General features: G+C 33.7%; 1 protein-coding gene across 7 annotated transcripts in view; it reads right to left on the bottom strand.

The window, feature by feature from the left end:
* Exoc6b (exocyst complex component 6B) overlaps positions 1 to 16,980 on the bottom strand; it is a 622,696-nt gene that overhangs the window by 363,965 nt on the left and 241,751 nt on the right. For 6 of the 7 annotated variants that reach the window (XM_046432321.2, XM_058575126.1, XM_058575132.1 and 3 more), the window contains one exon: positions 12,724 to 12,900. The exons of the other annotated variant lie outside the window; for it this stretch is intronic. In XM_046432321.2, coding sequence (XP_046288277.1) covers positions 12,724 to 12,900 — 177 coding nt within the window. The remainder of the gene's footprint in view (positions 1 to 12,723; positions 12,901 to 16,980) is intronic. 7 annotated transcript variants of the gene reach the window in all.

The raw sequence follows: 16,980 nt of genomic DNA, 5'->3' as shown, positions 1-16,980 counted from the left end.
ATGATTCTCAGAACTTAAGCAACAGGCTCATCTCAACTGAGTTATGCTCATGCATAATGACAATGTTGGTTTCCTTTATTTCATAAAGTAAACCACATTTCTCTTTGAAGGGCATACCTTCTGTAACCAAGATGCTTTTCTTAATGAAATCTACAAATTCCACAATTCAGTGGCACAGGATTTAGTTTCTTTTCCCTCTCAAACCATCATATCTCTATACTGCTTTGAATCAATGGAACATTCTGTTCATATACTTCACACCCATGATGGCAAAAATTAAATCTCTCCATTTATAAAGTACCTCACTGTGCTATATGCGCTATAAATAAACAAAACAAAATTTTATGTGAATAAGTTTACTTAAAAAGGGCCACCAAGTGATCATTATAGTCCCTCCCTATATGAAATGACCCCAACATTAAACCACCTTTATGGTCACCCCTCCTATTACAAACTGGATATTTGAAGGAAATTTATCTTGCAAAAAAAACCAGAGCCTGTTTTATCTTGCCAAAAAAACATGGGTTTTAGCCTACCAAAATACTAGAGTCTACAGCTAAGCAAAACATAATCTCAAAAGAAAAACAATCTATTGTTTTTCATGTCTATTGTTTTAACATGTTTTAACATGTTAAAAAATCATATCCACAAAACTACATAAAAATTACACATGCATAGGGAAAAACAACAAAGAAGAAATATATAACATAGGGCTGGGGTTGTAGCTCATTGGTAGAGCATTTGCCTACCACAGTGTGAGGCACTGGGTTTGAACCTCAGCACCACGTAAAAATAAACAAAATAAAGGTATTATGCCATCTACAACTAGAAAATTTAAAAAACACAAATATATAGCATAAATAAGTTTGATGTGCATAGGAAATAAAATATTTTTCTTTTATTTAGAAATAAGGATTATAAGGAAGTTACTTAATATATATTCACAAAAAAGTTTAAAGAATTTCATACCTAATTTTTATTAGCAAATTCAATCATAACTTTGTTTTATATGTTCTTCTTCATGCAATTTATTTTGTTTTACTTTATCACAGAGCCATAGTTTCACTTAAAAGGAAACTGCTTGCAACGATTCCTCAGACAGAGCCTTGCAAAAGTCAGACCCTTCCTTAATAGAATGACCATCCACTCCAAGGAAAAGTTTCCCTAGAAAGTTGTAGCCAATAAGTTAATAGATCCCTTAACAAAGAAAGAGACTTATTACTAACAGACAAAGATTGGTTTATCTGTACTCCCCCCCCCCAAAAAAAAAGATGTATCTAGAGAAATGACGAAAGTTTTTTCCATCATCACCAACAAATATTTCCAATCAAACCTATTCTATGTGAGGTTTTTTGATATCTTTATATCAACTTCCAACTGTTAAATGCTCTGACCTAAGATATCAACTCTATCTCTTAACCTCTGGAATGATCATCAGGCTAAGTTTTTCCCAAGTAAAGGACTGCCTGCTTTGAAAGCAGTACAAAGAAATCTAGGCCAAAAAATGAAGGAGAAAAGCAGGACGTCAGCTCACAATCTTCACCTCTACTCCCCTAGCAGCCTCATATTTAGAAATCATTTTTCCTCTCTGCTCCCCTCTGTGAGAAACCCTAGGAAGGAACACTGTGAGGAACCCAGAAGAGTGCTGTGAGGATGGAGGTATGTAAAGTATGCACTGACTCATGTTGCTTTGAGCTAGATGTGTTTTCTCTGCTTCCACTAATGAAAAAGAATCACTTACATCTACAGAAAGGCAAAAGGAGAACAACACATGCTGTACGTGAAGGAATGCTACACGGCTGCAAGGATAAGAAATGAATTTTCCAGAATGTAAATAAACGGGGGCAGGCAAGAAGATCAGAACAAAAGACAGTTTTTCCTGACTCAGAGCAATAGTTCTGCTTTAAGGTCCACATTCAGCTATTTAAAATGCTAACTCCCAGTCAAAGCTGTCTTCATACTTCTTCCCTACCTTTGCCCCTCCCTCCCCTCAAGTGGCAAAGAATGACTCAAGCAGGTTTGGGTTTCAACAGGGAGGGGTCCAAGGACACTTTCCTAAGCTAACAATGACTGTCTCTAATGGTTTCTGTCTCCTAACAAAAGCCATGACTCCTTCTTTATCTGCTTCATCTAATTTTTCCTTTCCAAAGTAAATAACACAGACCTTGCATTTTACACATGTCCAAATTTGACAAATCATTATCGACTGAGACTATAACTGATAAGAGATAACTTTGTGGTAGGACGTTGTCATTTCCTCTCATAAGGGCTTTCTTTTTGAGATACAGAAACATGATTAAAATAGTTAAACATTTCCTCTGCCTGGCAGTCAGGAACTCAAGAAATTAAGATACTGGGGTCTGTATTTTTCTAGAAGTTCAAATAGACCTAGGAAGATACCAACAATAGTCACAAACAGCACATTCAAGATTATTCTGCTTTTTTAACTAGTTGTTTTCTTTAAGAAGTCACATGAAATAATTTCATCACCAAGGACAGCAGCTGCTTAATTCCCTGTATAGTTTGTGAATGGAGTAGTGCCTTTTGCCTACTCAAACCTCTGAATTTTCAGAAGGATCCAATAGTAAGATTTTATATACTACAAATAAGATCTGTGCCTGGAAGCATGTTATATAATATAGAGAATTTGTATATATTTTTAAATAACATTTATTAATATTTAATAAATAAAGATAAATAATAAGCTATTAAAATTTGGGGGGATTGACTGCACTATCATATCTAGGAGTAGATATCATGGAAGTAACTATTATACTCCTCTATAATTTCATATTCACATATCCAAGAGATGCTGTATCCACTATATGCTAATACAGATGTTAATACAATGACTCTTATGTGATAAATATTAACAGTTTCAGTCAAAGCAGTATTTTCTCATCTTTGCCTATGGAATATTTGCTAAGTAGCATTTAAAAATTGTAAATGTACCAGCTATTACATGAAGAAAGATGACCAAAAACAATCTATAGACAAAAGAATAAACAAGGAAGAAAAAAGTCAATTTATAAATAGGATTACTAAATACACACTGAAAAAACAGCCTCAGGAACTCCTGTAAATGATATTAAAGAAGATACAAAGATTCAGAGTAGACATGAGAATATTAGGTGGTCAAGAAGAAAAGAAACATGAACATTTCTGTTTCTGATTAGATTATGAAAATACTTGCAAAACATCAGAATTTGTCTTTCCTGATATCTTTTGCTTCTTCTCTAGTAGAGATCTTAGTTTAAGTAAAAGGAAGCTTCTGAAAATGTAAAGGTAAATGGCTAAGTTCCTCCCATAAAACATAGAGAAATGTTTTTACACATTAAAGTAAAAAGGGAAATTTTTTACTGTGATGTATTTATTTAATTATAATTAGTCTAAAAACTATTTTACAAATATTTTAAGCAAGCTGTCAAGAAAACAGTGCCATTTGGGAAGTCAAAGAAAATTTGATCTCTTAGTTATATCCTTAGCCCACAGACTTAATCCACTTGTACTTTTATAACAAAATAACATATTCTGGATAGTTTACATACAAATGACATTCCATGGGTTTGGATATGGTTTTTCTCCTCCATAACTCAGGAGGAAATTCAGTCAAAAAGGGAGATTTTGATTATAAAATAAATTATGCCATTCAAATTTTAACAGATACATCCATTTAATATTTTTGTTACCCTCTCCTCCCCACAGAAAAGAATAAGAGTCAGTAGATATTTCTACTATCTTAAAAGACTCACTAGAGAAGGAAGTCTGGGGTGGGGGGTTAGGCATCTGCAGTAATCACCTGATAATGTACTGGCTTCACTGCTAGGTAAGCATAACCTTACAAAAGGAGAACAGGACAAGAAAGCATTGTTTGGCTCCCTCCACTCAAGAAAAGTAGCAAATGTTCTATTAGAGGTTTGCCTATGCTGCTGATAAAGATAGGGCATGAAAACAGAAATGCATTAGGACACTCTAGCCCTGCTGTTCACACATCTGTCCCAGAAGATGCAGACATACACAAATTCATTCTCTCTCTCTCTCTCTCTCTCTCTCTCACACACACACACACACACACACACGCAAGCACACACCATTTCTTTTTCTCTTAAGAAACCTTTAAAGTAGATGGAGCATCCAAAAATTATATGATAGAAGCTTGCAAAGAATTTAAATACGTTTCTCACTAATTATTTGGGCCATTCTTCACTTTGAAAATATTTCTAATTACCACTTTACACAAAACAGTTTCTTGGTATTGGTACATGAATGCAGAGGCTTAGTGCTCATTTCTGAGAATCAGCTGGATCTCAAGTCATTAAAGTGTACCAGGCATTTTTCTGTAGGAAGCAAACAACAAATGATTAGTGAAGAGGCATGGCTTTTGCATTCAGAGGATCATTTGTGACTGCCCATATTATGTCTGGAAGCCAGGAAATACCTGGCAAACATTTTTCACCAGGGTGCTTTTCTGAATTACTTTACTTTCAAAAATTTAGAGGAGAAGTGTAGAATTCATATGGACATAAGCTTTCATGGAACTAGACTAAACACAGTAGACATACCAACAAACTAGAAGTCCTATGGCTGTAAGTAACTAGAATTAGCAAAAATATATTTTCTAAGCCTTTGAGCACATAAGAATAACCTGACCAGAGCTCTATCTGAAAACTATAGAATATTGCTTCAGAGCTTCTCACAAATTATTAGGATCCTTAATGACAAATCCCTAAGTAGATTACAAATTTATTTATGCAAGTGTTTGTACTAAGCAGAAGAAAATCGGGGAGAGGGGAAGGGATCCCATCAGTATGTACCAATTTTTTAAAAGTGGAGATTATTTCTTTGTACTGAGGTCCTGCAAAAAAAAAAAAAAAAAACCTATAGCCAAAAATCAAAGGCTTTTCTCTCCAAAGTCTCTACTTAAAGCTGAACCCTGGTAAAATAAAACTTCAAGTGGACTTTATTTAACCAGCAATATGCTAAGAGACTTCAAACTGTTAGGCAAAAAAGCTAATTTAAGACTAAGTATAATATTAAATATAAAAGTTCTGAGACGAAGAAAAATTAAGGTAAACAAATTAAGAAGAAACATGTTACAATATACTAGACAAAGAGCTAACATCCCTAATACATAAAGAATTCATAAAAATTTAAAAAGGAAACAAAATCATTAGAAAAACGAGCAAAATACATGAGTAGTTTACCCTCCAATTACATGGGGTGTGTGTGTGTATACACAAATGGTCCTTAAGCTTATAACTCAACTTTATCTATAATAATAGGAATATAAATTGAAACTATACAGAGATACAATTTCTCCTTTATGAAACTGGCAAAAATTTAAAAGCTTAAAAATAAATACTCTCTTAAAGAACAAGGAAATTGGTACCCCATACATTGCTGGCATACGGCTGGGGGGAAAAATACAATTCTATGGAGGGGAATTTGACATTATCCAACAAACTATACATTTATCCCTGGACTTAACATTCCTGCTTCTAGGAACCTACCCTGAAGATACATCATTAACTATATGGAAAAATATTCTCAGGTTTGCCTGCATTTTTTTTTTATTTAGTGAAGTTTTAAGGTATTTTACATATGGTAAAAATTCATGGTTTCTAGTGAATAATTCTGTAGATTCTGACAAATGCATATAGCCCTGTACTCATCATAATCAAAATAAAAAGAAAAAAATTCCAACACCCCCTGAAATTCTTCCATGCCCCTTTGTAGTAAAATTGTTCCCTCATGCCTCACCCTTTGAAAACACTGATCCATTTTCTGCCCCTGGAGTTTTTCCTTTTCAGGAGTGTCCTACAAATAGACTCATACATGCTAGGAATGTAGCTCAGTGGTACAGCACTTGCCTAGCATGTTTGAGAACCTAGGTTCGATCCCATCCCCAACAAGTAAATAAATAAATAGGCTCATGCAGTATGTAGACTTTTGAATTTGGATCCTTTTGTTTGGCATAAGGCATCTGAGATTCATCTGCACTGTTTCATATATCAGTTTTCATTCCTTTTTATTTCAGAGGAATAGTCCAATTAGGGATATGCCAAAGTTCGTTTATGCCTTCATCCACTGAAGGATGTTTGGGTTGTTTGTATTCTGGGCAATGCATGAACAAAGTTGTTGTAAATATTCAGGTTCAGGCTTTTTAGTGAATATATTAATTAAATACCTAGGAGTGGGAGTGTGAGGCCATATGATAAAGGTACATTAACTTTTTAATAAACTTCTAAAACATTATCCATAGTGATTGTACCATTTCACATTTTCCACCAGATATGTCAACTGCTCTATGTCCTTGCCAATACTTGATATTCAGTGTATTTTTTAATTTTTGCTATTTTAATATATGTGCGACTGAAACACTGTTTTATAAGAAAATAGTAGAGATCACTATGTTCATATATAGGTTGGCTGATTAAACTATGCTATAGCCAAACAATGCAGTAGTGGCTAGCAATAAAAATAGAATGAGAGGATTTCTATGGACTGATAAATAATTTTGACTCAGGTGTTTTGTCACAGCAATGGAAAGCCAAGTAACACAGCAACCAATTTAACATTTTTTAAGGCCCTGTGTAAGCCAACGAACCATCTTAAAGCTATTTCTGGCCTATGGGCTGCCAATTTGGTTTAATGAAAATGAATTTATAATGGCATCCTTTATTTCACTTTAACTTACTGAGAAATAATCCTCATTTTTTGCTACCTTTCTGTCAATAGAAAGTTTTTACACAAACCACTTAAAATATGGGTCAAATATCAAAACAACTACTATGTTTTACAAGAAATTTGACACAAACTAATTATTGTCACTATTTTGTAGTGAGAAAAAGCGGAGAAATTTACATGATTTGCTACAATAGCACAAGGATTGGACTGTGTATCTTTAAATACAAGTCTTATTTGTGCACTTTCCAATCATCCTATGTTGAGTCCCCTAAAATTAATATGTTGAAGCTTTAACCCCCCCAATGTGACTGTATTTGCAAAAGGGGCCTTAAAGTTAAATAAGGTCATAATGGAAGCCCTACTCCAACAAGACTGATGTCATGTTAACAAGAGAAACAGACACCAGGGACATGTATACAAAGAAAAACTTGAAGGCAGCCATCTATAAGCCAAGGAGAGGGGTTTTAAGAGAAAGCAACCATGCTTGAACTTTGATCTTGGACTTCCCCCTCACTCCTGAATTGTGAAAAACTAAATTTCTGTTGTTTAATCCTCATCTTCTGTTAGTATTTTGTTAAAGCAGCCCTAGCACATTAATACACTCTGCCACCTCAAAATTAGTATACTGCCACAATCAAGACATTCCTAAAGGTTCTAAAGTACATGGCATTCATATGCAAATTAGTAAATCCATCTGCTAATTCCATGTTTCAAAGGACACACACACACACCAAAATCTGGAAAGCTACACCTGACATGAATCATTTGATGAACAAACATTTATTTCATTGTAGGTTGGCCTGGATGTCAAGGTGGCTAGTGTTCCTTAACAGCTTGAAAACAAATTAAAAGAGATACAAACTAAAATTTGTCATAAGTGTGCTACCAAGGAAGTATTCTAAGAATGAAGGAGATCTGAAGTAACCTAGCAACAAAGAGGAAATCATGAACCATGTATGTGTATGTGCGTTCGCACCCGCGCGTGTGTTATGTGTTTGTGTTAAGTACTGAACACGAGCATTGTACTACTGGGCTATATCCCCAGTCTTTTTATTTTGAGATGGGTTCTCACTAAGCTGCCAGGGTTGGCCTTGAACTTGTAATCTTCCAGCCTTAGCCTCCAGAGTAGCTTGGATTACAGACATGTGTCACCTTTTTGAAACAATTTTTTATTCAATACTGCTCTATTTTAGCAACTTTTTGTATATATTGGATGAGAGTCATCAGTCTATGCAAATATACACTACCAAAAATTGTCAACTGATATTTCACCTTTATCTAAAAAAAAAAGTCATAATGTTGTAATAGGACCTATTTACACTCATACCATTATATGTATCAAGCATTTCACTTAATCCTCACAACAGCCCTACTCACAAGTAGATATTATTGTTCATCTTTTCACAAACAATATGTCACCTTGAGAGTTTCTTTGCATTTTGTTTTCAAATGTCTCAAAATGGTACTCCCGGTGAATACAAACAATAAATACATTCTCAATCCAAAATGTTCACTACTTTTAAAAACTGTTTTAAAGTCCTCCTTAGACAATTGAAGAACATTAAAACATGCATATATCATGATACAAAATAGAGATTCAAATCAGATTCCCCAAATCACACATATTTTCACTGAAAATCTAAATAATTAAGTTGTTCATCAAAAACAGTTAAATATCAGATATGATTAATCTAAAAAAACTTTTCTTAATTGTGACCATTTCACTGACTTACTCAAAAATATACAGAAAATTTTACTAGGAAATATTTTTCTTTCCAACACTTTTCAGCAATCACTGAGAGATGTACTATACTTCAACAAAACCTGGGGGGAGAGGGCCTAACTTCATCAGCAGGTTCAACATGGGAGTTGGTTTTTCCATCCAAGATGGTAATTTACTACTAAGACTCCATTTTCATTTCCCCAGGCTACTAAATTTAACCATTTTTAAACAAACTTTATTTCGGTTTAATAATACATGAATTTTCTGCCTCATATGTGCAAAGCCATGTTCTAGGGGTTTGGGTTTTCCTACCTACTTCATTCCATGATCTCCTATTAAGAAATACCATTAAGCTAAAGACATAGCAAATAATCTACAACTGTCATTCTACTCAAAGAATGTATTAAGTATTTTTCCATTAAAAGTATACAAAAGGGTTAAAAAGTCTTAATTGAAAGAATAATAAAGTAAATTTGTTAAATCAGAATTATAAAATTTCAAAAAAAGAGGAAATATCAAATTTCATTTGCAATACTAGTACCCAACTATAAGGAACAGATTTTAGTACACAAATACAACTTTATCTTCAAGTATCGCATTTATTACCAGAATATTTATAAATCATTTTATTGGAAAATCAATATGAGACCCAAACACTCATGAGTTTATTTTATTTATATACTAAAGAAACTTCCTCAAGGTCCTTTACAGTCCTGCAACTCAAAGTATGCTGCAGAGACCAAAAGTACCCTCCTTTACTGAGACCTTGGTAAAAATGCAGACTCACTCTGATTGCCAACGTTCAGTATCAGAATCTGCATTTTGATATAATTCCCAAGCATTTTCTTACATACATTAGAGTTCAAGAAGTACTGCCCTGTATCATGGGAGCCTAAGTTGGCTCCTAGGGGTAATGAATTTCATGAATCACTTTAAATTTCATGCAGAACTTTTTGCAAGTATATATATACACACATTTCACTAAGGAAAGACTCTGTATATTTTTATCAAACTCTCAAAATAATATATGACCCCAAATAGATTAAGAACCACTACCCTATAGGAATCTATGCAGTGGCTATCATGCACACAGTTAAAAGTCACAATACTCCAAAAATTATGGGACTCTCAATGAGGTCCATTAAAGAATGACAAGAATGAAGGTCAGAACGTCACAGTGGGTCACGAAAGACCTTATCTGAAGAATTTATTCACACCATGCAAGAACTATGCCAAGAAACCAGTTTAGAGACATCTAAATAAATAATTCTCTACATGAGGTTTGAGATTAAGAATGTGCACTAGAAGAAGATTCAAACTGAGAAGTAAATAAATATAAGGTAGGATTTTTTTTTAAAGGATAGGATGCCATCAGATGACAGTGAAATGCCAAATTCTTGTTGTAAGAGCTCAATCAGCAAATCTTGAATATGAATTCTGTTTGATTTGGGATACTGAATCATTTAAAAATATTAACTTCCAAATACATTCTTATAATAGTTCCTTGATGAGGAAATTCCAACATATTTGACTAGTCCCACTTTCCTCATCTTCTCTTGACCTTATAGGACAAAGCAAAGAAGAATCATGGCACATAAATTAAAAGAAACATACTCATGATCTTCACTGAATTAAGTGACAAAGAATGGTTCCTATTCAGAACAGGGTATGTAATTCACTCTTTGATATTATCATCTAACCATCTTGTCAAGGAGTAAGAATACACTTTATGTCCAAATTCTGTTTCCATAAGCCATTCTGCAAATTTAATTTCCTTGATGGGTACCTAAAATGTTAAAAAAAAAAATTAACTTGTCTTTCTTGAGACTGTATTAAACTACCATTGTAACTGGCTACCTGTGATAAGTCTAGTACTTCACAGTCTGGTCCCCAGGGTGGATCCATATCCTACATACTAGTCATCTTGGGCAAGAAAAGAAAATACCAGAAAATATTCAAAGAGATCAATTCCTTTCTGCCTCTATCTATCTCCATGGATTATAAGGAAAAAAAAAAATGGCAAGTTCTTTAGTCTAAAGTGTCCCATTAAATCACATTCAAAGGACTTTTCTTGATTCTATAAAGAGCCATTAAGAGTTCTTATTATCAAAGTATAATAGGGACTGAGATCAAACTGTTAGGCTCTGTTAACTATTTATCTTGTTTACATCATAAATATCTCCTAGTATAGTATAAATTTTAGGTCATCTAAGTACAATTACTCACTTAAATTACAGAAATGTGACCCTTAAACAATGAAAACTAAATAAAAGAATGTAGTACTTTAAACATACAATAGTCCCTCAGACACTCAACCAACTAAAAGCTAATGTTTCAAACATAAACAATTTGGTATTTGTTTTTCAGCCCAAACAGTTCAAACAATGTCAACTTGATTTTTGAAGTTAAAGGAATAATAACAGGGACAGGCATACTGACAGTAGTGATGCATAACAGAAGTCAGCAAGAAAGACTAATAAAAATAAGATAAAAATTAATATTTGTTGACCACTTTTTATGGAGCTGACACTTATGTAGATCCAGGATTATTATCTTTACTTGACGCATGAAAACACTTAAGGTTTCAACAATTAAACAATTTACCCAAAATTACAAAATTAGATGGTGACAGGTTTGGGGGGCATGGTTTTAGGGATGATAGGAGAGGAAGAAGGATAGTAAAGGTGTAAGAGGGGACAAGAATGGGGAAGAAATAGTGAGCCTAGTTTTACCTGAAAAATTAAAACAATGAAAAGAAGGTAAGCACTTAAAGGGCAAAAGAGGTTACTGAGTTCAGGAGTAAAATGGTTCCTCACACGCTAATGGCCATCTTTAAAGTAAATTATATAATTACTGATAACTTTTTAAAATAAAATAGCAGAGCCAGGATTCGAATAGCCTATTTGACTCCAAAGCTCATGCTCCTAAATACTGTACTCACAAAGAAACTGATTAAGTATGAAATAATAAATATTTAGAATAAATATTGTAATAGGAATCTCAAATGTCACTGTAATTGTAGTTTTAATAACATTTTATACTTCCAACAACAAATAAGTATATAAAAATATGTACTAGTTAAGCCACTTTATCTAATTCTTTGTCTGACAGTGACACAGAACTAATAATCTAAGAGGTTATGGATATGTCACAAAATTCCCAAATACCCCATAATCAACTGTTTCCAAAAACATACTCTCAGCTTTTAGGAATGTTTTTATATTTTAAATCCAAATCATTTCTCAAGACAATGAAATCCATCTTCCTTTTTAAAATAACATCTTTTATTGATCTCAAATAACTGTTCTAGATTTAGTTTATGGTCATTTGGACCTCTGGTCTCTAGATCAGGTAAACTCTACTCTTTCCTTAATGTAGTATATAGTCAGTATAGAATCAAAAACTCTGAATCATTTAAATAATGGAAAATATACTTAAAATCTAAGTTCTTTCAAAAGAATCAAAATTTAAATTCTTTTTTTATTTAATTGATTTTATTTTTTTAATACACGAGAGCAGAATGCATTACAGTTCTTATTACACATACAAAACACAATTTTTCATATCTTTGTATATAAAGTATGTTCATGCCAATTCATGTCTTTATACATGTACTTTTTTTTTGCATTACAATTCTTATTCACATATATACCACAATTTAAGCTAAAAAGTTTCTTCTCAGCAAAAGAAACAATCTGTAAGTGAACAGAGAATCTACATCCTGGGAGCAAATCTTTACGCACACATCAGATAGAGCACTAATCTCCAGGGTATATAAAGAACTCAAAAAGCTAAGCACCGAAAAAAACAAATAACCCAATCAACAAATGGGCCAAGGATCTGAACAGAGCCTTCTCAGAAGAGGATATACAATCAATCAACAAATATATGAAAAAATGTTGATCATCTCTAGCAATCAGAGAAATGCAAATCAAAACTACTCTAAGATATCATCTCACTCCAGTCAGAATGGCAGCTATTATGAAGACAAACAACAATAAATGTTGGCAAGGATGTGGGGAAAAGAGTACACTCATACATTGCTGGTGGGACTGAAAATTGGTGAAGCCAATATGGAAAGCAGTATGGAAATCTGGGAACCACCATTTGACCCAGCTATCCCTCTCCTCAGACTATACCCAAAGGACTTAAATTCTTTTCATGTATCTTCAATTTCTTTAAATTAGGGCTCATCTGAATTCAAAATGAGATCACATTTTGAATAATCAGAAGATCACAAAAAACTATTATCTCAAGCAAACTATATTTAGGCTTAAAAATAATCTCATTTATACAATTCAAATATTAGTTACCTCTTCATCATCTTCCTCATCTTCAACATCCAGAATTCCTGAATCCTGTTCTGACTTGGGGCTAGTGCTTTCCATCTCTGTATCAAAGATCGTATATGCATCTTTCTTAGATTTTCTCTTGCTGCCTATTCTGGGTTGTTGCAAGACAATGTTATCCAGGTTTCTTTGTTGTTGAGCCTAGGATACAGAAAAATAACATACATGGGGCGGGGGGAGGGGGGATAAAGAAAAGATGAAAAGAAACAACACTTAATCAAGCTGATAATGAGCTTACAATTTTGAAAAAATTAGTTTCTTACAGAAAATACAACAAAATTCCTTAATATATAAATTTTTAGCCCCAGATACAAAATCTAACATACTGATTAATTAATTTTTAACCCTGAAGTTATTTGGTCTTAACTCACTGTCCAATTAACACAGAAAAAAAGATAATCAGTCAACATTATCATAAAACTTTTCAAATATATCCACTAAATTACCATTTTCATATAAGTAGTCAAGAGATTAGTACAAATGCCTAAATTTTATCTCTTAGAACAAAATGCCACAATGAATGGTTAATAATGGTTAAAGGAAAAATTAATTGGAACTAATTAATACATTTGAACTTAGGGGACTTTAATAAACAATTATATGAATATAAGATACTAATAAAATATAATCATAAGGATGAATTATCTAAGAAATGAATTTTTTCTGAGATTTAACTAATGAATCCAACAGGACCCTTTGATCATGACCTATGGAAAAGAGTTTTAAAGGGTTTCTTCTTCGGAGCTTATACAGAAAAGGAAGTGCAATCCACTCAGCCTAACATAATTACTAAAATTACAGTATGGTTTCAATAGATGCAAAGAGGTGGGAAATGTGACTATCCAGAGTCAACAATAGGAGCATTAAACCACACAGGACTAGAGCTGGAAGTGACCTCAATTACCACTCAGGAAACTGAAGCTAGAGGACAAAGCGTTTGTTTGAGGTCCCAAGGCTAGTGAATGGTAAAACAGAGGCTCAAAGTGTGATTTCCAAATTCCAGATCATTGATCCTTCCACTACAACAACAGTCCCTAAAAACATGACAAAATGTTTTCCAAGATAAGGATTTTGTGGCCAAATGAATGGGGAAACACTACACATGATGCAGCCTTGTGGATATACACCAGGATGAAAGTTTGGAGTAGTACAATTTTAAAGAAACTTAATTTGGTTAAAGCCAGCACATTCCAAAACAACATTTCCCAAACTGAACTTTCTTTTTTTTAATGTAATATTTAGCATCATGCCATGATACAAAGCTTGAGCATGTGACATCTCAGAACATACACTCTAATTAATATATGATAATTTTCCTCTGTGACAAGTTGAAACAGGAGAAAAATCAGTGTCTTCAAATCTTCTGAATGAGATTAAGGAATGTAGGATAAATATTATAGTGTAAGAAGTCAGTTCAGGCACTGGTCAAATGAAACAATTATAATAGGCCAGAGAAAAACTTGAAGTATGTGAGCTGGTTTCTGCCAAGAAAATAAGAAGAATCTACATTCCACAGATTTCAATCAATGGACAAATCTGTTTCTCTGCATATTACCCATTGATATTTTGATTTGATTTACATAAAATACATGGCTTCTTTAACAAACTGGTGTAGAGGAGGTACCCAAAAACATTAACTTAGATTTGTACATAAGACATATATCCTCCAAGCATTAGAGATCCCAAATAAAATAGAACATTCTTTCTATTCTCACAAGTAAGATGTTTTTCCCATCTATGTTCAGTACAAGCCACACAGATGGGATCAAGAGCTCTGGGAAGGCACAAAAGAAGGCAGAACTTCTAAAGCTTCCATATTTAAAAAAGCAATCACCAAAATGAAGAGTGATCACTTGCTCACTTTAACTCTACCTTCTTTCAGTACACCAAAACCTTTCTTTCATAAGTAGATTTTATTAAATTCCAAATTAATAACTTTTTCACCATCAATAAAATGTCTCAAAAGCAATCAAGAGGAGCCAAACTAGATACTGTCACTGAAACTTCAAGTGATAAAAATCTAGAAAGGGTCTTATGAAAGTATTTTTAGATTTTCTATGAGTTTTTTTTTTTTCTATTTTAGTTGTCATCTGGTTTTCCTAGTCATATAGAAGATGCAAAGTCATTTTGGCCAAATCAGAAAATTGTTACAGTGAACCCTTTGCTACAAATCAAAGTGTTTCAAGTTGTATACTAAAGCTCTGTCTGAATGGATAGGCTTTTCCAATCTGTAAAGAAACCCTCAGAGATCTGCCAAGCAGGAAGGGCCACGTTGGAAATACCAAATTTCGGGTGGAACAACATGATACAAAATGTGTGTTTTGAAACTGGCATGAAGTAGTGAGGACAAAATATAGACATAAACATATAAGAACATAAATGAAAATGTGAAAAAAAAATCCATAAAAGCACTTTGGAGATCTTTCTTAACATGCTCAGTGGTTTTTACCAGGACCACTTATTCTATGCCTAAAAGTTAACTCCTAGAATAATGTGCCAGAGAAGCAGGTGACTGATTTCTACCAACTGGGTTGGATTAGTAGGAGAAGGGCACAAAGCAAACACATAGCTGCTGGACCTTAGAAAACACTTAGGCATTTTAATTTTCTTTACTGTTCATTCTCTTTGTGAATTAATTTTTATACATTTCATCATCTATACTGTAATATATGGTTTCCTAATATATAGAAACTGAATGAGTTTCACACAACACACACACACACACACACACACACACACACACTCCTCTTTTACTACTCCTTTCACTCTCCCTACCCAGTAGCATATCTGGTTTCCTATTATTAATATTTCCTACCATCACCTCCCTTCCAACATCACTGCACTGTCTCTGCCAACTGTAGCCAGGCTCTTCTTAACCTACAACGTTCATCATGCAAATTAGGCGATAAGCAACTTTAAAATAAGGTAAATGGGTGCAGAGGAGGGATTAAATAAGCAAAATCCAAACTACATAATCTATCACTTGGATTTTCCCATAGTGGAAGCTGAGTATATTTTCCAATGTATTCATCAGTACTCTCCACCCTCAATCTTCCTCTTGGATTAGACTCTGCCTCCTAATATGCTGGGTGAATTTGCACTGATGTACCTTTACTCTCGTCATTTCTCTACGTGATGACTCCTCCCTGCCTGAATCAAAACCCCAACTAAAATTCTTCTTCCATTAGAAAGCCTCTCTTTCAAAGCACCCTATGAGTTAGGCAGTAAGAGAGGGCGTTCATGTGTTGAATGCCTACTTGGAATCAAGGCAGGCATTGTGCTGCATGCTGGGTATGCTAAGAAATAAAATGAAGTCTCTGACTCATGAGCCTCCCATCTCACTGTTACAGGGAAGAGGCAAATAAGTAGATGAAGTTCAATGAAATGTGTATAATAATTGAAATAAATAGAGGACAATGATTGCACAAAGCAAAATGTAATCAGATCTGCATGAAAGAGTTTCAGGCAAGACTTCACAAAGAACCAGGTATCCAATGATATTCTTAAAAGATAAATATTTTTCCAAATGGATATAGAGGGAAAGGATAACTATTCCAGAAGAAGTAAATAGCAAAAAAAAGGACTACATATGAAATAACATTATCCACCAGAAACGATAAGAAACTTTAAATAATTAGAACAGAGCATGAGTTATGAAGGATTAACAAGAAATAAAGTTAAAAATGCCACATAAAACAACTTCAATGTTAGCAGGCAATGGAGAAACAATGAAAAAATGTAAGCAAGGGGAAAACAACATCAGCTTTACAATTCAGACAAATCTTCTAGGTACAGAGGAGCAATTAACTGGGAGAAAATAAAAACTAGAAGCAGGAAAATACATATAGACTAGTCCACATAACAATGATAAGAATTTGAATTGAGGTAGCAGAAGATATATAAGAAACAAAAGGAAAATAATTTATTGATTTTCATGTTGTACATGGAAGAGAAGAAGGAAATACAAGTAACTCCAATTGTTCTGGCCTTGATGACTAGCTGGTGGTAAGATTCCAAGCAACAGGAAACATGAAAATAGCAGGCAGAGTGTAGGACTGAGAAAATGAGTTCAGTAAACCTACTGATATTCAGGTGAAAAAGACACTGAAGCACCTCAGTATACCACTTTTCTCTCTTTTAGAGTAAGAAACACTACACTACCGTATTTTGGAATCCCCTAAGTCCAGACACATTGACATACACATAGTAAGTTTACATATA

The sequence above is a fragment of the Marmota monax genome, unplaced genomic scaffold, assembly GCF_021218885.2.
Source record: "Marmota monax isolate L192 unplaced genomic scaffold, Marmota_monax_Labrador192_F-V1.1 WCK01_AAM20220418_F8-fsc00106, whole genome shotgun sequence".
Classification (NCBI taxonomy): Eukaryota; Metazoa; Chordata; class Mammalia; order Rodentia; family Sciuridae; genus Marmota; species Marmota monax.
Note: the sequence above shows the minus strand (reverse complement) of the source record. Positions and strands in the feature narration are given on the sequence as shown.